The 22,447-nt window shown below is 46.9% G+C and overlaps 1 protein-coding gene, 1 long non-coding RNA gene and 1 pseudogene across 3 annotated transcripts; 1 reads left to right on the forward strand and 2 right to left on the reverse strand.

Moving 5' to 3' along the window:
* Window positions 1-2,147: 2,147 nt before the first annotated feature.
* Window positions 2,148-3,068, forward strand: LOC147983919 (uncharacterized). The gene is made up of 2 exons (XR_015615019.1): window positions 2,148-2,343; window positions 2,667-3,068. It is a non-coding gene; the product is annotated as an uncharacterized LOC147983919 (long non-coding RNA).
* An 877-nt stretch (window positions 3,069-3,945) lies between these two features.
* Window positions 3,946-9,920, reverse strand: LOC147983920 (uncharacterized). Of its 2 annotated transcripts, XM_087539634.1 has the most exons (6): window positions 9,705-9,920; window positions 9,393-9,480; window positions 8,099-9,315; window positions 4,843-4,998; window positions 4,553-4,742; window positions 3,946-4,271 (listed from the first exon to the last, which is right to left on the reverse strand). In XM_087539634.1, exons 3-6 carry the CDS (start codon window positions 9,296-9,298, stop codon window positions 4,228-4,230), a joined length of 1,590 nt encoding a protein of 529 aa, XP_087395760.1. In that variant the 5' UTR covers window positions 9,299-9,315; window positions 9,393-9,480; window positions 9,705-9,920; the 3' UTR covers window positions 3,946-4,227. The 2 variants fall into 2 exon arrangements, with proteins under 2 accessions (XP_087395760.1, XP_087395761.1); XM_087539635.1 differs by lacking the exons at window positions 3,946-4,271; window positions 4,553-4,742; window positions 9,393-9,480; window positions 9,705-9,920 and having other exon boundaries at window positions 4,804-4,998; window positions 8,099-9,194; window positions 9,227-9,321.
* Window positions 9,921-12,279: 2,359 nt separating this feature from the next.
* LOC147983921 (uncharacterized) lies at window positions 12,280-14,867 on the reverse strand (annotated as a pseudogene).
* Between the last annotated feature and the right edge of the window lie 7,580 nt (window positions 14,868-22,447).

Raw genomic sequence — 22,447 nt, forward strand, 5'->3', positions numbered from 1 at the left:
ACCAGGTTGCGGCGACGCTTGCGCTCCAACCTGTCCATGAAGCGTTGGACATGGCGTTGTTGCTAGTAGGATACAACGGTCTCCACAAAGCACTGAACATGCTCTCAAAGCTGCGCTGGTTTCATTTTTTTTTTGAAAAGAAGGGCCATTTTCGGCATCTGCATCTCGACAATGCATGTAACTATTTTATTAATTATTCACAAAGTAGTACATGAGTAAGTCTGAAGTCACATCTTGGCAACATCTGTCATTACTTCTATCCACTTGATGAAGGGGTGCCGATAGTCCGAGCCTAATACCAAACAGACCTCGCACCTAAGCTTACCATCTAAAACTTGAGGCCCCAACCAAGCCATATACCTGGTCTGGGGCACACACTAGTCCGGCACACTCTCACAGGCCACCGCCGCCGTCTTCCACCGGTCCATCTTCAGAGCAGATACTAACGCCACGACCTTGCCAGGTCTGCCATCGACGTCACCATGACGCCAGACAGCGCCATCCTCCTGCGCGAGTCCGTCTACACACGTCGAACGCCGAGACTGCACTGCGCCACACCGCCGAGATCCACAGTCGTCGATGCGTAAGATGAAACACCGCTCCACCAAAGATGTTGTCTGCTGGTCCCTCGAGCCCATGCACACCTCCAAGACTGACGCCCCAAGGGGGAAACGACGCAAGAGCGCCGCCGTCATCCGATTTACCGACCTACGGTTTCCCCCCAGAGGTAATAGATAGAGGTCTGGAACTTCTCCAGAGCGATGTATTCAAGAAGAGAACGACACAGAAGAGCGCCGCCATCGCCGGCTTTGTCATCTAGCCGAGCGCAAGGTTTTCACCCAGATCTGTTCAAAGAACCTCCACCAAGTCTGGTGTACGGATCGCCGCCATCTCCACCGGGGACTGGAAGTAGGCTCCAAGGTGCCGCCGCCTGACCAGCCAGCAGCCGCGCCGCGCGAGCAGCAGGGCCGACCGCAAGCCCCAGCCGCGCCACCGGAGAGCCCTACATCAGACCCCCGCCGCCGGCCCAGGAGAGGACGACGCCACGTACGACCAGCAGCCACCGCCGCCAGCCCGTGCCGTCGCGCCACCGCGCCCCACGGCCGCGCCTTGCCGCCACTAGAAGAAAGCATCCCGCACTGCCATCCTCGGGCAGGAGGAGAAGAAGGCCTCGCCGCCGCCTAGGCCGAGCGGGCTTTGCCCGGGACGAGGGGTGGCAGATCTGGGCTCCCCCCGGCCGCCTGCGGGGACGGCGCAAGGAGAGGAGGAGATGCGTTGCGCGAGGAGGAGATGCGCTGTGCTGGTTCCATACACCAACCATAAATCGTTGGAAATGGCAATTAACTTACAAGTAGCTAATTGGACATGGCAATCCATGAAGCGTTGGACATGGCAATTAACTTACAACTAGATAAATGTCCATGTGTTGTAAAGGGGGCATACACATATTCTAGTAGTTTAACGTCAATCATGACCGACTTATACTTACGCCAACCATATTTCTAAAGCAGAAAGTGATTTGATTTGATTGAGTTAATGCAAAAGATTTGATTTGTTCTGATTGCCCGTATCCGACATATATATATATATATATATATATATATATATATATATATATAGCTAAAATGATTTGATTGAGTTAATGTAATTATTTTATACCCACCAACGAGGGTGCTACAAAGGATTTAGTTTGATTTGATCGAGTTAATGCAAGATGTGTGGGAGGGGACGCTGCAAAGGAAATTAATATTTCATAAACTTATTTTGGACTATATCATAATTTTGACACCTAAGTAAAAAATCTAATGTGGCATCCTATTAATAAGCAAAGAGAGAGTTATCTTGTCTTAATATAGATATAGCTCTTCACACAAAAATCAAAGCAACTCATATTTTCTCTCTCACAAAAAACACTAAATGATAAATATTTTAGAGTACAATAAGATACAATCCATTGATGATATATATATATATATATATATATATATATATATATATAAACACACATTTAATGCATATGATATTTATAACTTAAAGATAGGAGTGCTTTAAGTAATCGTGTGCTTATCTTATCCTACGGATGTGTGATGTCTATTTATTATTGTCATTATAATGAATTGACTAAGTCTACCTTGTGTGCTGTGTCCTGGTATATAAATAGCCCAGGGCCTGACTCGATTGAGCACATCAGTTGTGTTCATCATACATCTAAGTATCTCATATAAGTTAGGGATCAAAACATGGCGTTCAGCAGACTCAACGGCCAGATGGAAGCCAAGGCAGCCGCGGTTTTGTTCATTGTGCTCCTTGGATGCTCCATGCTCATGTTGGTCTCCTCAACTGGTAATATATATGCTCCATCTGTTTTCAACGTACACTACAAAAGTTAGGATTAGATTGTGACCAACAATTGCTTTATACCTGTATATATTTACTGTTACTAGGTTTGTACTGCAAATAATTTTCTTGTGAGTATGCTTTCATATCATAAAAGTTACCTAATTGTTGAATACAAACTAAAAAACATTTGCATTTTAAAATGGAGGGATTGCTATTTTTCTCATGCATGTCGTATGTATGTGCCTGTTTTTCGCTTGTTATATTGTTTTTGGCGCAAGCCGTCTGATGTATGTGCATGCACGCAATGCATTCTCTGTCCCATGCAGATGGTGAGATCGGCAGATCAGGTTGTCCTCGTCTTTCGGATGGCGATGCCATACGCAAAGACGACACCCCGTTCCCAAAAATGTGCATAGGGAGGAGGCACGGCCCTGAGAACGTCGAATTCTGTTGTGCAACATTGCCAGGACTACCTTGCTGGCGAACGCAGGAAGAGTGCCTCCACGTTTGCCCATAGGTCTCATCGTTGTGATTAATCAACGTAGTGGGCCAAGCTTTGATGTTTCTGTCCATCGGAAAAATTAGAATGAAGGGAAATGAATAATATTTTTTTCATGGGGAGGAAACAAATTGTCATGCATGGATATGTATACAGAGATGGACCGGCTCTGCATCTGGGAAATTAATAATTTGTAAACTTATCTACAATTCCAGCATTATGCCTTTTATTCGCACAGGGCATCAAATATGTCGTTGCCACCCGTCTATGGTTGCTCGGTTTTGCCCCGTGTGGTGCGCGATGATCCATTGTTGTTGCTCACAAAGTCGTTCGCTTCCACCCTCCCGTGGCCGGTTGCAGTGAAGACTAAGCATATTTGCATTTATTTGAGCCAATTATATATATATATATATGTATATATATATATATATATATATATATATATATATATACCCTCCCGTGGCCAATTATATATATAATTGGCCACGGGAGGGTATATATATATATATATATATATATATATATATATATATATATATATATATATATATATATAGGGTCGCGCTATTCGTCACCCTGGGTGAGGAATAGTTATTCTTCACCCCCTCTCTATTTTGACGTTAATGCACCGTATTTTTAGGTTTCGTAAATTTTGTCCTATTTCATACGTAAAAAGAAAACGTAAGAAAATATATACTCGCCGTAAAAAATATTTTATGTTATGTAAAGTTACGAACGTAAAAACATACATAAAAATGTGATATTTTTGATCTTATAATCTATTTTTTTGTTTTCTTATACCAAATTTTATGTAGTGAATTAATATGAATGTTACTATTTGCATTCCAAACGTAATTTGTTTATGAAGCGATCGTAAGATTACCTCGGGTGAAGAATAACTTATTCTGCACCCTGGTGGCAAGCAATCCTAAAATCAAACTGATTAGTGTGTTTCATTCGTATCATGACATTCCCAGCACCGAAATCTGAATAGTTAGACGACAATGTAAACCTTCATCGCCGGAATCGGAATGAAGGTTCATTTCCTTTTACACGACATCAGAATTTGCACGGTACTAAAGCCGCCTATAACTCACCACAGGATCAATGCTTACTGGAGCATAGCACAACGCATGACAGACTCAGATGCACCACTCTCAAGTCTGAAGCATTCAAACAACGAGCATTCATATCCGTTCCAGGAACAAAGCAAAGTTGTACTAGAGGCTAGACCTACTACTAGATGAACTTCTCAGCTTATCCCACCGGCAACAACATTCCAACGATCCAATTATCACCAACGGCATCCATGTTACCAAAAAAGAGGCAATCAAGAAACCCAGCGCAGCTTTGAGAGCACGATCAGTTGCTCATGATGATGTTGGATATTACATCCCCCAGAACTCCTTCATCTGCTTCTGGCTGCGGAGATCTGGTAGAAATATCAGGGAGTGTATAAGTGTGTAGTCTAGGATCATGTACAGAAGGAACATAGTTAAGTTAGCAAAACATACTTCCAATTTAACAGAATGGTGACAAGATATTAAGCAGATTATATATGCACATAAAAGCATGCGGCTTTTCAGGGAAAGCGGAACAAGACAGTATGCAGTGGACATCCGTCAGCAAATAGCACAGGAACATACAAGCAAGTAAAAGTACTGATAATGAAAATAAATACAAAATGCTATCTGAAGAGAAGGTATGACTCACAAGCACTCCCGCTGTGGCGGACATAAATTTTGTCGACTGGTATACCATTTGCCATAAACAAATTTGCCAGCTTATGGACTCTCCCATCATCCTTTGAGCATGTGATCTTCACCATTCGAAGATCTTTGCAAGTAAATGATCTTCCCTGTAGTTTGATACCTGTTTCTGATGCCTCTCTGGCATTGAAGTTCTTTTGCAGATAAAAAAGTTGTTGTTAAGCATGTGCTAAAGTACTCAAAACTAAAAGATAATCAAGTAAGCACAAGCCCCAAATATGTAATTACACATACAATTTTAAGTTGGAGAAAGAGCTTCTGTATATTAGGTGAGTGCTGCAGCAAGAAAATTGATGCATCAAAGTCTGCAGTCATACACCATTCGCCAAGAGACAGGGTCTTCAGGTTGCCAAAAATTGGACATGTATTCAGTTCCCTGCTCAGAACAACCTACACATTGCACATAAAATGAGTATTCAGCAATTAAACATAGTAATTTGAATTTTATATTTTATATATTGAATACAAGAGGTTTGTTTAATATGCAGAGAAGAAAACAAACATACCAACCACGAGAAAGAAATTAAGACATATAGTGATGTGTTACCATGATTAGTACCTATTGGTGAAATATGATTCCTCATTCTTTTCTATAATGTGAAGGGACATTGCCGTTATACTGGTACGCAGACTCAAAATAGTTAATTACACAACGATTTGAACAGTAATCATTTAAAAAGATACACTACTTCAAGAATGTAAAAAATAACAAACAATAATCTGAAATAATATATAATGTTCTCTTGAAGCTTCATACTTCCATATCTCATTGATTTCACCTACTACATTTGATGATGAAATGAGCGAAAATTGAAAGGAGCGCTCGTCCTCGCCTGCACACTTTATCCCCGATGCATGTTCGTCTCTAGATCTGAACTGGCAGGAGTATACTATTAATGTTAGGAATCATGGGGCCCATTGCGCAGTCCAGGTGACTCATTCCATCATGTACCGTTGGCCCATAAGGAAAGTTTCTCACGTAGGTGACAAGCGTGAAGCACATATGAAGTCTTGACTAATGCATCAGTTTGGAACTGGATTCCATGTATCATTACTCCTTTTCTTTTGAGTTGCACATATCATTAATTCATTCTGAATGAATGAACGAACTATGATTTGTATTGTTCTTTTTTCTATTGATGGTTCAGTGCTTCGTAAATCATTCTGAAAGCAAATTCTCCATTTAATGGAAACAAATCTTCATCGCTGTGAAAATATCCTCGTGTAGTTTTAAACATCATTTACTAATTCTAACCTAGATATGAATTAACAAAGTCTATCCAACTCTTATGCCATTTGATTTTGCGTGAAGGTTTATAAGAATCTTTTTCGTTTGATTGATTTATATCTATTTGAGTTTGATTTTATTTTATCCACACACCGCACAACAAGTCATCTTGCGTGAGCAAAACTGAAGTTGCACGTCCGTGACGCACAACTGTATATCGATTGGTCACGCGCAACTACAGTTACTCAACTACCTTTCATTTTTAAAATACACAGTAACATTTTTAAACAAACATTGAACAATTTTCAAAGTCATGGCAAACATTTTTTAAATACACATTGAACATTTTTTAAACAAACATTGAACATTTTTCAAAGACATGGCAAACATTTTGCAAACAAACATTAAACATTGAACAACACGTTGCATTGGAGTTCCATCGGCAGCGAGGTCCGGGTCACAGCACCGGCAGCGTTGCATTGGAACTCCGTTGGCGGCGAGGCCCAGGTCGCAGCACCGGCGGCGTTGCATTGGAGCTTCGCCGACGGCGACATCTGGGCATTCGAATCACAGCATCGTGTTGCATTGTAGCTCCGTTCGGCGGCGAGGCCTCGGATTGCAGCACCGACAGTGTTGCATTGGGGCTCCGCCGGCGGCGACATATGGGCATCCGGGTCACAGCAGTGCGTTGCATTGGAGCTCCATCGGCGGGGAGGCCCTGGTTCGCAGCACCGGCGGCGTTGCATTGGAGCTTGACCGGTGGCGAGGCCCGGGTCGCAGCACCGGCGGCGTTGCATTGGAGCTCCGTCGGCGGCGACATCTGGGCCACAGCAATGCGCACAGATGCTAGAGAAGGTGGTTGGAAGAAGGAGGTGGAGAGACTAGAGCGCGTCGATATATGAGGATTCGGAGAAGACGAGAGTGGGGAGAAGATTCGGGATAGATGTGTGTGGGCCCTGTGTGGCGCGTGTCACACTCATGACATGGTTTACGCACCGAGCAAATCATTTTTAAAGTACACACATTTTACGATACACAAATAATAAACTTTTAATGCATGATGATTCTTTTTTAAGATGCACAACAGATATATTTTAGTACACTGTGTTTTTTAAAGATATATCATGCACATTTTCAATACATGGTGAATATTTTTTAAATACAGGCTGAACATTTTTAATACAAAATGAACACTTTTCAATGTATTGTTAAAGGTTTTGAATTATACTATGGGCAATTTTGACAAACACAATGAATTTTTTAAATACATGAGGCATAATTTTTAAATTAGCTGATGAATTTTATTATTACAGGATGAACACTTTTTAAAAATTGTTCACACATTTAAGAAAAAAAATTCATGTAACTATAATAAAGAGTGTTAACGCATGATGGGTATTTTTATATCACATGATAAACATGTTTGAACTATGGTATGAATAATTTTTAGTGTATGGCAGATAAGATTTTAAATACAACATGATTTTTTAACATGATGAACATTTTTTACCACACTTTTTTGTAATACACAAGAACTTTTGTTATATCCGCGAACATTCCTTCGATGTACATGAACACTTATTTTTTTTTAGCTCTTGTATTTTACCCAATAGAATAGTAAAGCTGGAAATAAAATGTAAAGAGAACCAAAGGAAAATAATGATAATAGAGTGTTCACCCCACTAGCATTTTTACGAGAGTGTCCTGCTAACTTTATCTGTTTTAGAGGAAGTATGTTGCTTTTTTTTGTGAAATAAAGGATGCATGTTGCTTTTTTTTTTTTTGTGAAATAGAGGAAGTATGTTGCTAGCCCTTTTTACTCACGAAAAAGTACCCACAAAATAGCAGCGTCTACCAACTGTACACCTGTCATGTGCAGCCCACCCAAACGTTCACTCACGGCTTCGTCAACTCTCCGTTACCAAGCAGTAAATGACACCTCTAGCATCAAACTGTCCCATTGGTCCACTTAGCAGGAGCATGGGAGCTCGTCCACCATATCGCCTCGCTCATGAAATGAGCTAGTACAAATTTCTTGATCTGAACTCTTCTCCAAGTCAGCTGTGCCTTTCTAACCAGGTGTTGCTACTTATGTAAGAAATGTGCTCATCGTACATGTGTATTCTGTTGGGAGCAACATAAATTAATTTTGCAAACATCAAAAAAAAGTTGTTAAGAAAAAAAATATGGCTAATTGGCTATATCAAGAAAATTTCCATACTCGAAGATAGAGAAAATAATAAAAGGTGGTGAAAGCTATACCTCTCTAGCATCAGTCAACAACTCCAAAGTTCTAGCACTTGAAAGACTCTGAAGAATATGACGGCCACCTAAAATCTTCGCATCATTGCATTCTCTATATCCACCATAGATACTGTCTTTACTGGAAATCAGGCCTTTGCCTTTGTAGCCATACTTTGCATCATTTGCAATCTCACTGTATGCATAGGTATTTTCATCGCTGTCGATATCACCACCACAATCATAATTATCCTTGTAACGATCATGCCTGTAAATTCCTTCAGCAAAACCATATCCGTATCCAAACCTTATAAAATCATCATATCCAACATTATCACTCAAGGAAGACTCATCATGAATCTTCGAGCTCTCTGTCCAATCATTATCGTCGCTATCATCCCCGTCGTTATCAATAGTTCCATCACAATAATCTTCATCACCGATGCATTCATTGTCATCACCCAAGAAAGAGTCATCAAGTATGATAGTAGCTGTGACAAGTGACCCCAAATTCTTGAATGATGGGACTCGGACGTAAGGTGTGATGAGGTGCAGAAGTAGGAGGTTCGGAGCAGCAATGGAGAAGGTGCAACTGATCTCGCATTCGAGCATGATTAATGTCTTCAAACACCAAGGGCCCGCCACCAACACCAAGCAATCCTTCAGACGTAGTACTTCCAAAGACGTGCAACTAGAAGAAAGCTGCCCGAGGATCCTGTAGTCGAGCATGGCATCCGACAGCTTCAAGACCTTGAGGTGGCAAGAGATGAACGACACGCGGTCCAATGACGCGATCTCTGAGCAACGCCCGGTGAGATGGATAACCCGCGCGTTGCGCTTGATGGCGGCCATCATCCACGCGCTGGCGTCGTCATCGGTGAAGCCCGCTTCTTCGTCGCTCGACCGCAGGCGGAGCATGACCACGGGCGCCGATTCGTCCCGGAGGAGGAAGAGCCGGTGCACGAAGTCGCGGAACTTCTCAGGCGGGTCGCCGTAGCGGCCAGTGGAGGGGCGCACGCGGAGATCGACGCAGGGCACGGACGCCCAGAGATGGCGCCACCGCCGCGCGAGCACGCAGCTGCGGACCACCTCCCACGCCTTCAAGAATGACATGATGTAATGCAGGAGCTCGTCCGGGAGGGCGCTGAGGCGGTCGGGCTTGGCGACAGCCCGGCGGGCGCCGCGGCGCTGGCCCGGGCGCTGGGTGGTGCTCCGGTGCATTTCGTCGAGCGGAAGATCTGCATGCAGGTTTAGCGACACCGCGGCTCAGCTTTGTCAGTCAGGATTTTGAATGATGGAACGGAACATAACATACCAAGAGAGACTGCTTGAGATGGCCTAAACTGAATTCCGCCAAGAGACACTCACGTACACAAGAGCTGGCAGAAGCACTTGATCGGTTCCTGTACAAGCATGCACTAGTACATGAGCCTGACTTGTAGTATAAAGTTGAAGATTTTTAAAACCTTCATCAAAGGATATGGAGCGCATTGCCGTTTGTTAAGGAAACTGGCACAAACAAACTGCCGAGTGGAATGTCACAAATTCTCCAAATCCACTACCCAAAATAGTAATAAAATGATTGTACATAGCGGCAGCGAAAGGAAAGCAGGGAAGAGGTGGCCACCTTGCAGCTTGGGCGCGGACGGCGTGGGCTCATCCACGTCGTAGATGTGCCGGAGGAGGGCACGGTGAACGTCACGTGGTGCCTCGAAGGCACCTATGCCGGCGGTGCCCTTCCCCACTGTGGAGCTCACCGTCGCGACGGCGACCGGTTGCCGCTCGGAGATGTGGGGCGCGATGTCTGGTGGTGGCCTTGAGTCGGAGTAGCCGGGGAAGGGAAGGAAAGGGATGCGTTTGGCACCGGATCTGGAGCGCCGCCGCGAAGCAACAGGGGAGATGGTCAGATGGGACTATCACAGGAGCAAATCCTGAAATAAGAACCGTGGGCGCCCCCGCACTCTCTTAGAGCTTAGGCACTCTCGGTCGTCGGATCAATTTCTTGATGCGTTTTCGACCATTCGATCTCGCTCCTGAAAGACCTCGGCCGTCGGATCAAACCGAAAACACTGCCGCAGTGAGTAGTGTGCCCTCCAGCGTGCCACCGCCCATTGTTTCTAGGCCCCGCCGAGGGCATTTTCGTCATTTCACATCTTAGGTCAACACTTGCCTTTTCCGTGTCGCTACCTCTTTCCCAATCAATGCTAGGGCTATTACGGTAGCAAATTCGTTAGAAACGAGGGTCCTTTTTGCGCAGAAGCGTGCATTTCTGTGTACACATCCGTCCCATTGAATCTGTGCCATCCATCCTCAATCCAGTGGTCCAGCTTCCAGTTTTCTATTTTTGCAACTAAAGGCCAGATTCTATACCAGTCGCCCGACCAATATGGCGACTTTTGACTGAGAATGTCATTTTAGCATACTAGTCATCCGGCATTCGGCATGCATAATTTGTGAAGGGTGCTCCATATTCAACCCTTCAAATAATGTGGGGGCATTGGTTTGGAGCATGCATCATCCACCATCTGCTCGAGCGGAAGGAAAGTTTTGGCTCGGACTCTTCCTCCTGCATGCAGCCCTATCAATGTCGTTGTCACCCGTGCAATTGCCGCTTCCGCCCTGACAATGTTGCAACCACGTATCCACCTGGAAAAGTGCCAACTAACGCTCTTCGTCACGTTCTCCTCCCACACATAGCAAATCAGCCCTAAATTCCATCCGGAACACGCCCATTCGCTGGTATATGGACCCATTACCTTCGCCATCAGCACCACATTTAACCTTTCTCCCACATCCCCGTCGCCAACACACTCACCTCACCGCCCCCCTTCACCGGCCGCTACCCTGCCCTCTCCATCCCTGCCACCACACTCAATCTCATCAACCATGTCGATGCGGTCGCGTCCTCCCCACCAAGACCTAAGAGGTCCACACCGAGAGAGGGTTCTGGGGGAGGATGTGGGACTACTTCAAGTGAATCGAGGATGACGCGCATCGTAAGATAGAATCAGTCGTCGTCCGTGCCCGCCTACCCACCGCCCTCGAGTATTTTGAATGAATGTCGATGGCAGCCTAGGCAGAAATGGGCGCAGCGCTCATGCCAGTTTTCAAATGCACAGTATGACGACTCTGGTAGAGTTGCTCTTATATCTCGCCAGCACAACCCATAAAAAACCACCCCAGCTCTGCACCATATTTTGTGGTTTGGTCAAGCCAGGCCCACTCTGTGAGACCACAAGTGGTGGGGCGGAGAGAATAAAGGGCGGCAAAGAGGAGCCGTCAGGCGACAACCAAATCAAGATTTGCCATGGGGCAAGGTTTTGCCAATTAGGTGCACGGGGACGCGAGTCCGATTAGGTGGGTAGAGGATAGTGCCATCTTGTTTACGCTTCCTAGACTCCTAGTTGGAATACTGGTCATCACACACATCATCTTGATAAGGGGACCCAATTGGTTAAAATCCGGGCAAAGTGTTAAATTGGGTTAAACACGACACATCACAGCAATTTTGGGGTACAATGTGGCCGAAAATTTAAATAGGGCAAATACTATCACAAATACACAAACAGTGGGTAAAAAGTGAAATTCACCATCTTATTAACAGTGTCCGTTTTCAACAACAAAAGCGCGGTGTATTTTTTCAGGTGTTAATATCTGTTATTCTGAGAGAAAATACCTCACCGCTCGTAGTTGTAGGCACACATGATTCAGAGCATGAAGTTTACTTCAGTATTCAACCTGTTGTATAGGAAGTGTATTTCCTTTTCACTGCATGTGAAACACATTTCAATTTTTCGATTTTGCATTGATTTTAATATACAACTATACTAAACTTCCGAAGATAAAAAAACCCTGACAAATGAACCCTACAGTCATACAGTCGGAGTGAAATAACAAAGCGTATCTCAGCTGCACCACAACTCAGGCACGGCGCATCCATAATTTATTTTCTGTTCTGGTAAAAAAGAAAAGTTTACTACTGACCACACAGATGAATTAGTTTATAGTATAGGAAGAACATCCCAACGATTTGTAGCCCATGCTACTAAAAAGGACGTCAAAAGATCCGGTGAAGCTTTGAAAGCATAATCAGTACTACATGGAGATCAAGGGTTCTTACTGCACCTTGCTAACTACATAATGGATGGTCGATCGCCGGCCGGATTTAATATCTAGAAGACCCCTCATAAACTTCTGGACGTTTACATCCAGTCGTCCCCACATTCATCCAGTTCTTGCTAGGCGAGGTCCCTCATAAACTTCTGACCACGGAGATCAGGTAGAAATCAAAAAGTAGATGACTGTAGATTAGAACCATGTATGAAAGAACATCTTTTAATTTTACAGAATACACTTCTCATGTAACAGAATATCGATGAATACACTAAGCAGATTTTATACCCATTTATACTTATTTAGCTTTTCAGGAACAAGGCAATGTGCTCTTTACATCTCAGCAAATAGCATATGAACATATAAACCAGTAAGGAAATGCTGATATTGCAAGTAAATACGAAATGGTATAGGTATGACTCACAAGCATTCCCGCTCCGACGCACATAAATATTCTCTAGTGATATACCATTTGCCCTGAACATATGTGCCAAGGTGTGGACTCTCCCATCGTCCTTTGAACATTTGATCTTCACCATTCTAAGTTCTTTGCAAGTAAACGATCTTCCCTGTAGTTTGATACATGTTTCCAATGCCTTCCTTGTGCTGAAGTTCTTTAGCACATTAACCAAATTGTCATTAAGTGTGCGATCAGATACTAAAAAACTAAGAACAATGAAGTCAAGGATCAAGTAGCATACACCAAATATGTAATCACACATACCAATTTGAGTTGGAGAAAAAGCGTCTTTATATTAGGTGAATGCTGTAGCAAGAAAATTAATGCATCGAAATCAGCGGCCATACACCATTCACCAAGGGACAGGGTCTTCAGGTTGCTAAAAGTTGGACACCTTCTCAATTCCCTAGTCAGAATCACCTTCATAATGCAGACAAAAGAGTATTCAGCAAAGAACGGTAGTAACTCGAATCAACTTCTCACAGTAAAAACTGCATATGGATGGTTTATTCAACAGAAAAAAGATACCCATCTCAAAAAAGAAGGGAAAACAACATCTATCATATAGTGATGTATTGCTAGATAGCACGTATTGGTTTCAAATCATTCATCTTTCTTTTCTAGTAACTGGGGGAACATCGGCCTTAGACACTTATAAAAACTGAATATATATATAGCTAATCTGTTGAAAAGATACACCGTTGCAACAAAGAGAAAAACAGCAAAGTTGCAATGAGAACATAATTGATGAATAATACTCCCTCGAAGCTACAATTGATGATTAAACAAACTAGTACTACACCAGAGCAGAAGGTCAGAAATGTGCTCATTCGACACGTGTTCTATTGGAGGGAACCCGGCATTTCATTGTGAAACATGCAGGAAAAAATGTCCCATTATAACTATGGCCATGCCAAGGAAAATATAAATAGAAAATAAGAGAGGAAAAGAAGAAATCAGTAAAAGATGGTGATTGTTATACCTCTCCAGCATCAGTTAACAACTCCAAACTCGTAGTTGTGGAAAGGCTCTCGAGCATATGATGGCCACCTAGAATGTTACTATAATTTCCACCACTGATTTTTCCATAGTTACCATCTTCACTGGAAAGCTTTCCTTTACCCTTGTAGCCATACTTTGCATCATTTGCGATCTCACTGTATTCATAGGTATTGTCATCACTATCAATATTGCTACCATAATTATAATTATCCTTGTAATGACTGTGCCCATATCTTTCTTCGGGAAAACCATATCCATATCCAAACTCGTCAAAATCACCGATGTATCCAAAATCATCATCATCACTCAAGGATGAGGCATCATGAATCGTATAGTTCTCCCTCTTATCATCATTGCCATCGTCATCAGTAGTTTCATCGCAGTCATCCTTATCGCTGATGTGTTCAAATTCATTGCTCAAGAAATGGTCATCAAGTAAGATAGTGGCTGTGACTAGTGACCCAAAGTTGGTAAATGACGGAACTTGGGCATACGGTGTGATGAGGCGCAGAAGTAGGAGGTTGGGAGCTGCAATGGAGAAGAGGCTATGAGGTGCAATTGAGAAGCCCGAATTGAACTTGCACTTAAGCATGATTAAGGTCTTCAAAGAGGCGGACACAATCCCAGGGCCTGTGACCAAGCAATCCTTGAGATCCAGCTCTTCCAAGGATTTGCAACTAGCAGAAAGCTGTCGGAGGACACTGTCATCGAGCCTGGCGTACGACAACTTCAAGATCTTGAGGTGGCACGAAACGAACGGCACGCCGTCCAACGACGTGGCTCTCTTGTGATGCCTGGCAAGGTGAATAACCCGCGCCCTGCGCTTGAGAGCAGTCCTGATCCAGATGCTGGCATCGTCCTCATTGAAGCCAGCGTCCTCGTTGCTGGGCTGCAGGCGGAGCGTGTCCACGGGCGCCGACACGTCGCGGAGGAGGAAGAGGCGGTGCACGAAGTCACGGAACTCCTGCGGCGGGTCGGCGTCGCGGCTCATGTAGCGCACGCGGAGGTCGATGCAGGGCGCGGACACGGGTGGCGCCACCGGCGCGCGAGCACGCAGGTGGGCACCACCTCCCACGCCTTTAGGAACGACATGATGTGGTGCAGGAGCGCGTCCGGTAGGGTGCTGAGGCGGTCGACCGCGACGGCGCCGCCGGAGCCTGACGCCTGGTCGGTGCGGCGTCGCGGCCCCCGGCGCTGGGTGGTCGTCCGGCGCATTTCGTCGAGCAGGTAGAGGGCCTGTGTGCAGGTCCAGGGACGCCCGGCATGAAGATTATGCAGGGAAATCCGTGGAGGGATGCGCTTATGGGGAAGGGGATCAAACTTATGGAGAGATCCGACGAAATGGTGTTGAGTTCTTGCCGCTTTTGAAACGAAAACTCAAAAAATTCAGGATAGAGGCGATAGTTAGGGCGTAAATCATGTCTTGTTCCAATGGGCCTTTGGCCCCGTTAGTTAGGGCGTAAACGGATTAGGTGTCAATGGGCGTTGGCCTAGTTAGTTAGGGCGTAGACGGACTAGATGCAGATTGGATATTTCTCAAAAAAAATGATGCAGATTGGATATATACACTGAAAAGTTTCTAAAACAAAAGGATATACGCTCAAAAGATTCTCAGGAAAAAAAGATATATGCTAAAAAAATGCAGACTGGATATATTCTCAAAAAGAAAATAAAAATATGCAAATTAGGATGGTGCCTTCCTAATTTTGGTATTCATATTTTTCAAAGCAATTGGATGCATACACCTAACCTCTGTAGTTCTTTTTAGATCTATGTGTAGTTAGGATGCGCACATAACTTTTTTTTTGTGGAAAGTATAACTTTCATTACTTAACTGTGGTGAGGCATATTGCCCACAACACACTCGCCCACACGGGCTGGTACATCAGATTCCCACTGTAGAAAGTGGTTCGGTTCACATAGGCGACCAATATTGGCGAGCTCATGGGCCACCGTGTTCACACTACGTCTACAAACTGAAATGGAAAAAGAAGAGAACCACAACTTCAGTTGGTATTTCATGTCCTCTATAGCTGTTGCGTACGCTGATGAGTCCACCCTACGCAAATCCAAGGCTTTCGACAGGAGTTGTGAATGTTGGGGAACGTAGCAAAAATTCAAAATTTTTCTACGTGTCACCAAGATCAATCTAGGAGATACTAGCAATGAGAGAGAGGGAGTGCATCTTCATACCCTTAAAGATCGCTAAGCGGAAGCGTTCAAGAGAACGGGGTTGATGGAGTCGTACTCGTCGTGATCCAAATCACCGATGATCCTAGCGCCGAACGGACGGCACCTCCGCGTTCAACACACGTACGGAGCGGAGACGCCTCCTCCTTTTTGATCCAGCAAGGGGGGGAGGAGAAGTTGATGGAGATCCAGCAGCACGACGGCGTGGTGGTGGAAGTAGCAGGATCCGGCATGGCTTCGCCAAGCACAAGCGGGGAGGAAGAGGTGTCACGGAGGGAGAGGGAGGCGGTCGGGACTTGGGTGCGGCTGCCCTCCCTCCCCCCACTATATATAGAACCCCTAGGGGGGCGCCGGCCCTAGGAGATCCAATCTCCAAGGGGGGGGGGGGGGGCGGCGGCCAAGGGGGGAACTTGCCCCCCAAGTCAGGTGGGGCGCCCCCACCCCTAGGGTTTCCAACCCTAGGCGCAGGGGGAGGCCCATGGGGGGCGCACCAGCCCACCAGGGGCTGGTTCCCCTCCCACTTAAGCCCATGGGGCCCTCCGGGATAGGTGGGCCCACCCGATGGACCCCCGGGACCCTTCCGATGGTCCCGGTACAATACCGATTACCCCCGAAACTTTCCCGATGGCCGAAACTGGACTTCCTATATATAAATCTTCACCTCCGATCCATTCCGGAACTCCTCGTGACGTCCGGGATCTCATCCGGGACTCCGAACAACTTTCGGGTTAACACATAATAATATCTCTACAACCCTAGCGTCACCAAACCTTAAGTGCGTAGACTCTACGGGTTCGGGAGACACGCAGACATGACCGAGACGACTCTCCGGTCAATAACCAACGGCGGGATCTGGATAGCCATGTTGGCTCCCACATGTTCCACGATGATCTCAACAGATGAACCACGATGTCGAGGATTTAATCAATCCCGTATACAATTCGCTTTGTCTATCGGTACGATACTTGCCCGAGATTCGATCGTCGGTATCCGATACCTCGTTCAATCTTGTTACCGGCAAGTCTCTTTACTCGTTCTGTAACACATCATCCCGTGATCAACTCCTTGGTCACATTGTGCACATTATGATGATGTCCTACCGAGTGGGCCCAGAGATACCTCTCCGTAACAAGGAGTGACAAATCCCAGTCTCGATTCGTGCCAACCCAACAGACACTTTCGGAGATACCCGCAGTGGACCTTTATAGCCACCCAGTTACGTTGTGACGTTTGGTACACCCAAAGCATTCCTTCGGTATCCGGGAGTTGCACAATCTCATGGTCTAAGGAAATGATACTTGACATTAGAAAAGTTTTAACATACAAACTACACGATCTTGTGCTAGGCTTAGGATTGGGTCTTGTCCATCACATCATTCTCCTAATGATGTGATCCCGTCATCAACGACATCCAATGTCCATGGTCAGGAAACTGTCCATCTAGTTGAGCTACTAGAAGCTGTCCATCTAGGTAGTATCGAGCTCTCAAGATCTGTGCACACAGTGATTCCGAGTGTCGGTGTCAAAACCGGCGGATCTCGGGTAGGGGGTCCCGAACTGTGCGTCTAGGCGGATGGTAACAGGAGGCAGGGGACACAATGTTTTACCCAGGTTCGGGCCCTCTTGATGGAAGTAAAACCCTACGTCCTGCTTAATTAATATTGATGATATGGGTAGTACAAGAGTAGATCTACCACAAGATCAGAGAGGCTATACCCTAGAAGCTAGCCTATGGTATGATTGTTGTTCGTCCTATGGACTAAAACCCTCCGGTTTATATAGACACCGGAGAGGGATAGGGTTACACAGAGTCGGTTACAATGGTAGGAGATCTACATATCCGTATCGCCAAGCTTGCCTTCCACGCCAAGGAAAGTCCCTTCCGGACACGGGACGAAGTCTTCAATCTTGTATCTTCATAGTCCAGGAGTCCGGCGGAAGGTATAGTCCGGCTATCCGGACACCCCCTAATCCAGGACTCCCTCAGTAGCCCCTGAACTAGGCTTCAATGACGACGAGTCCGGCACACAGATTCTCTTCGGCATTGCAAGGCGGGTTCCTCCTCCAAGTACTTCATAGAATATTTTGAACACAAAGGTAGTGTCCGGCTCTGCAAAATAAGTTTCCACATATTGCCATAGAGAGAATAATATTTACACAAATCTAATCTGCTGACGTATTCCGTAGCGTGACATCACACCACGGCCAAGTCTTTATTCGAATCGTTTTACTGTTCCACCTCAGCGCGTTTAGCGAGGTGGTTTCCTTGGCACGTCTTGTCAAAGCAGAGATCGTGTCCCCTTATTCCGGGATTCTCATCAATACGGGCGTGGGTAACCCAACCGCGCCATTGATTACGGCGCTTGGGAGATAAGCGAGTTTTACCAGACTGGTGGGGACGCATAGTCGCATCCGCCCATATTAGGGGATAAGGATCCACCTTTTCATCCACGCCTTCTTCCTCCTTTGCCTATCCATTTCCGCGCACTCGAGCTCCAGCGCCCAAGTCCACACACCCCACCTCAACCTTCTCCTGCCATGTCCGGAGCGGGAGGCAAGTGGATGGTCTCCTCCGTCACGGAGGGACACATAAAAAAACTGAGGAAGGCCGGATACTTGTCTAATGACATTGCGCACCAGCTTCCCGAAGAGGGGCAGCTCATCCCCACCCCTAGGCCCCATGAGAGGGTGGTGTTCCTCCCCCATTTCCTCCGCGGACTGGGCTTCCCTCTCCACCCATTTGTCTGGGGGCTCATGTTCTACTATGGCTTGGATTTCCACGATCTGGCCCCGAACTTTATCCTCAACATCTTGGCATTTATCGTCGTGTGCGAGGCTTTCTTCCGCATCCGCCCCCATTTCGGCCTATGGCTCAAGACTTTCAATGTCAAGCCAAAGGTGGTGCGCGGCACCCAGGCGGAGTGCGGAGGTGCCATGGTGGGCAAGATGCCCAACGTCCTATGGCTCGAGGGCTCCTTCGTGGAGTCCCTAAAGGGGTGGCAGTCGGGGTGGTTTTACATCACCGAGCCGCGTGACCCTGAATGGGTCGCAGCCCCCGAGTTCCGATCCGGACCCCCTACGCAGCTCGCCTCCTGGAAAGAGACAGGCCTGTCGTGGGGTAAAAAAGGAGAGCTGACTGGACTCCAAACATGCGTCCAAACCCCGGTGGACAAGAAGCTCAAATTTGTCAATGTAGTCCAGGTTATGCTCATCCGCCGGATCCTCCCGTGTCAACAACGGGCATTCAACCTGTGGGAGTTCGACCCGGCGCGGCACCAAACTCTTAGCAGGCTCTTCGACACGTCGTACGAAGATGCCTGGAAGGTGCTTTTCAAGGGCGCCGAGGCCCCCGCATCCGCTACCGAGGATCGCGGATTCAGCACGCAGCGTCACGCTCGTGCGGTAAGCTGTTTTTACCTTTTACAGGGTATTAGTTTTTCATAGTTTGACTCGATGCGAGATCTAAGCTCCCTTACCTTTGACAGGATTGGCAGGAGACGTCCGGACAGATCAACTGTCCGGCTCCTTTGCCCAAAGGCCCAGCGGATGCTCGCTTGGCGAAGCTGCTGGTTCCGGCACCCTATGTGGTGCCGGAGAAGAAGGCCAAGAAGAAGGCCACGGGGACTCGAAAGAGTGCCCGATGCTAGGAGGTGTCGGATTCATCATCCGACGATTCCAAGGCGCACTCCTCCCATGAAGACAAGGAGGAGGAAGAAGAGACCTCTCCCCCTCCAGCGGGGGGAGGGAAGAAAAGGAAGGCCGCCCAACTGGGGAGGCCGAAGGGTCCAAGAAGGGGAAGACCCCTCCTCCGAACTACTCCACCAACGCCGACGACGGCGAAAAGGAGTGGCCACACAGGGCCAAGCCCCTGGCGAGATCGTAAGTATCCGGATACCAGAGTGATTGATAGTATTCCCCCATTGCACATCTTTTCCTTACGTCGAACACATTTATGCAGTCCACCCAAAGACCGGCTCGACGTGTCGTCGAGCGGTTCCCTGAATTCGTTGGACGTGAATTCGCTTCCGACGGCTACCTCCTCCCATCCTACGGACGACGCCGCGGTGGCGTCCCAATAGGTTCCAAGCCAGGAGGAGGTGGTCCTGGAGGCGCCGCAAGGCGACCTCCCGGACTCCAGGCGTAAAGGGGATAGAATCCCCAAGGGCTCCAAGTCCGGCCTTGAGCCGGACACCGCGCCAGAACCTTCAACGGTTCCGGACTCCGGTAGGCAGCCTCCTTCCAAGAGGAGCAAGCCTACCGAGCCGGTGACCTCCGTCCAACCGGAGGCACCGGACAATTTGCTGGAGATGCTTAACGGCGCCTCCATCGACGAGGAGCACCACACTATTATGAGTGCGGTGATCCAGAAGGTTCAGTCCGCCAAGAGCGGACTGACTGAAGCCCGTGCCAGCCTTCTAACAGGCTTTGAGGTAAGTAAAGAATATGTAAAAATATTACCGCATAGACAGTAGCCCCTGATGCTCTGTTCGGCGTTCAGAAAGAAAAGCCGAATAGAGGATCTAATAACATTCACAGGAGTCTAACATAACCAAGTCAATATGCGTATGCAGGCTTCGCTGCTGGCCTTCGCCGCACTGACTGCGGAGGTGGATACGCTGAAGCAAAACCTCGCGCGGTTCGAGAACGAGCTCGGCCATGCCAAGAGGCAACTCGAGGAGAAGGAAGGTAAGCAATACCTTGCACAAGTATATAGAGAAGATGTGGTTGCAAAAAATGACAGGATCAACGTGCTATTATAGGGGCCACGACCGAGGTGGCAACCCTTAAGAAAGCGCTGTCCGAGGCCGAAAACAGAGCGGCCACGGAGCGCACAAAGAGAGGGAAGCAGGAGACGTGGGTGGAGGAGGTGCAGAAAGAGCTCCAGGCTCTCGTGAAAAAACACGAGAGTTTGGAGCTTGACTCGAAGACGCAAGCATCCGAGCTTGCGACAGCCCTCGAAAGCGCGAAGTCTGCCAAGGCCGAAGCCCAGAAAGCCCTCCAAGAAATTGGAGATATGAAGAAGATAGCAGCGGGTAAGGCATTCATTATGCAAAGCAAGCACGTGAAAGTGAATTACTTGTTACTTACCCGAGTCCGGAGCTCTCCAGGAGCATTCGCAGATTTGCCCCGTAGTGCATCTGATGCCGCCGCCTACTACCGAGTCGAGGAGGGGAGCTCGACGGAGAAGGTGTTCTGGTCTCAGTATGCTGAGGCCGGACACCTGGTGCCTTTGAGCGACCAGCTGAAGCAAATGGTCGAGCTCCACAAGGTGGCCGAACAGGCCAAAAAGGGCCTCATAGTTCGGCTTTGGCCTGGAGAGGCTCTGCCTGGGAGCTACTTCGGGCTGGTGAGGCGGCTGGTGGATGCCTGTCCACGGCTTGAAGTAATCAAGCACTCCTTCTGCATCGAAGGTGCCCGTAGGGCGCTTGCCCGTGCTAAAGTGCACTGGGGCAAGATGGATGCGGAGAAGCTGGTGAAGGACGGGCCGCCTTCGGGCAAGGAGCATCGCGTCCCGGAAGCGTATTATGAGGGCGTCCTGAAGGGTGCCCGCCTTATAGCGGATGAATGCTCCAAAGATGTACTTGCATTTGTGATCCTGTACGCTGAAAACTTGTTCATATGCGCTAAGCAACGCTTTTGAATTTAAAATATTACCTTTTGTGCGGCCGTTTATCAAATTTGAGAGATGGCGAGTCGTCGGCTTCTACACCCATGCCGCGAGTGCTGGGGTGTTCGGGATAAACATGAACGCTCTTTTTCCCATTCTTGGGTCCTTCGAGGGAGGCGCTCAACACAACGAACAAGGCAATTAGACTATAATGCTTGAACACTCTCACTTAGCCATAGAATTCTATAATTTTAAATTTCGGTGAAGCCCCTAGTGTTCGGAAGACCATGTTCGGGGCGCTATCCATGCCTAGGCCGGACAAAGCCGACTCCTCGCTCTAAGCGGCATAAGTCTTTAGGGACTCGAAAACCTCTCGAAAAGCGACCAGCTCTCGCCTCATCATGACGGTCAGTTTTAGCTTTCTCTACTGAGGTGCTTAGCCCAGCTCAACTGGGGCACAATCGCAGTAGTTCTCCTAGTGCTACCTTAGCCGATATAACGGAACGTAAGGTATCAAAACATAGGAGCCGGGCAAACCCAACTATTGACCCAAGACATGATTCGGAGCCGATGCATATAATGCTATAAGTTCGAGGTGCCGCACTTGTGGAAGTGTTCGGACTTCTCACACCGTATTGTGGGGGACTTAAGCCCCTGGCGTATTGGTCGTACCAAAGTGTACGGGTGCAACATGTCATTAATGAACATATATTCATAAAAAGGAGTAATGCAATAATAGACGGAAGCTATGCATTGTTTATTTACAAAAGCTGCGATCAAAGCAGAACGATGCCAATACTACAATAAGCAAAAGATGGGACTATTTAACATGTCCTTTCCAGGGGCAAGCTGCGGAATGTTATGTGAAACAGGTATACTGCTCGTTATAGAGACCACCTTAGAGTTCCATAGTGCGGCGTAGTTTTCTGCTTCCCTGATTGTATCGTTTGTGCGGCAATTGTACTGCCGGACAAGCCTTTCGAAGAATGGAGTCCTG

Source organism: Triticum urartu, chromosome 2A, assembly GCF_056163025.1.
Source record: "Triticum urartu cultivar PI428250 chromosome 2A, HENAU_Tu73, whole genome shotgun sequence".
Classification (NCBI taxonomy): domain Eukaryota; kingdom Viridiplantae; phylum Streptophyta; class Magnoliopsida; order Poales; family Poaceae; genus Triticum; species Triticum urartu.

Coding starts and splice junctions, on each gene's coding strand:
- LOC147983920 (XM_087539634.1), bottom strand. CDS start 9,298: ATGCACCGGAGCACCACCCAGCGCCCGGGCCAGCGCCGCGGCGCCCGC. Junction 4,999..8,098: donor TGTTGACTGATGCTAGAGAG/GTATAGCTTTCA, acceptor TGCAATGTGTAG/GTTGTTCTGAGCAGGGAACT. Junction 4,272..4,552: donor CCGCCACAGCGGGAGTGCTT/GTGAGTCATACC, acceptor TATTTCTACCAG/ATCTCCGCAGCCAGAAGCAG.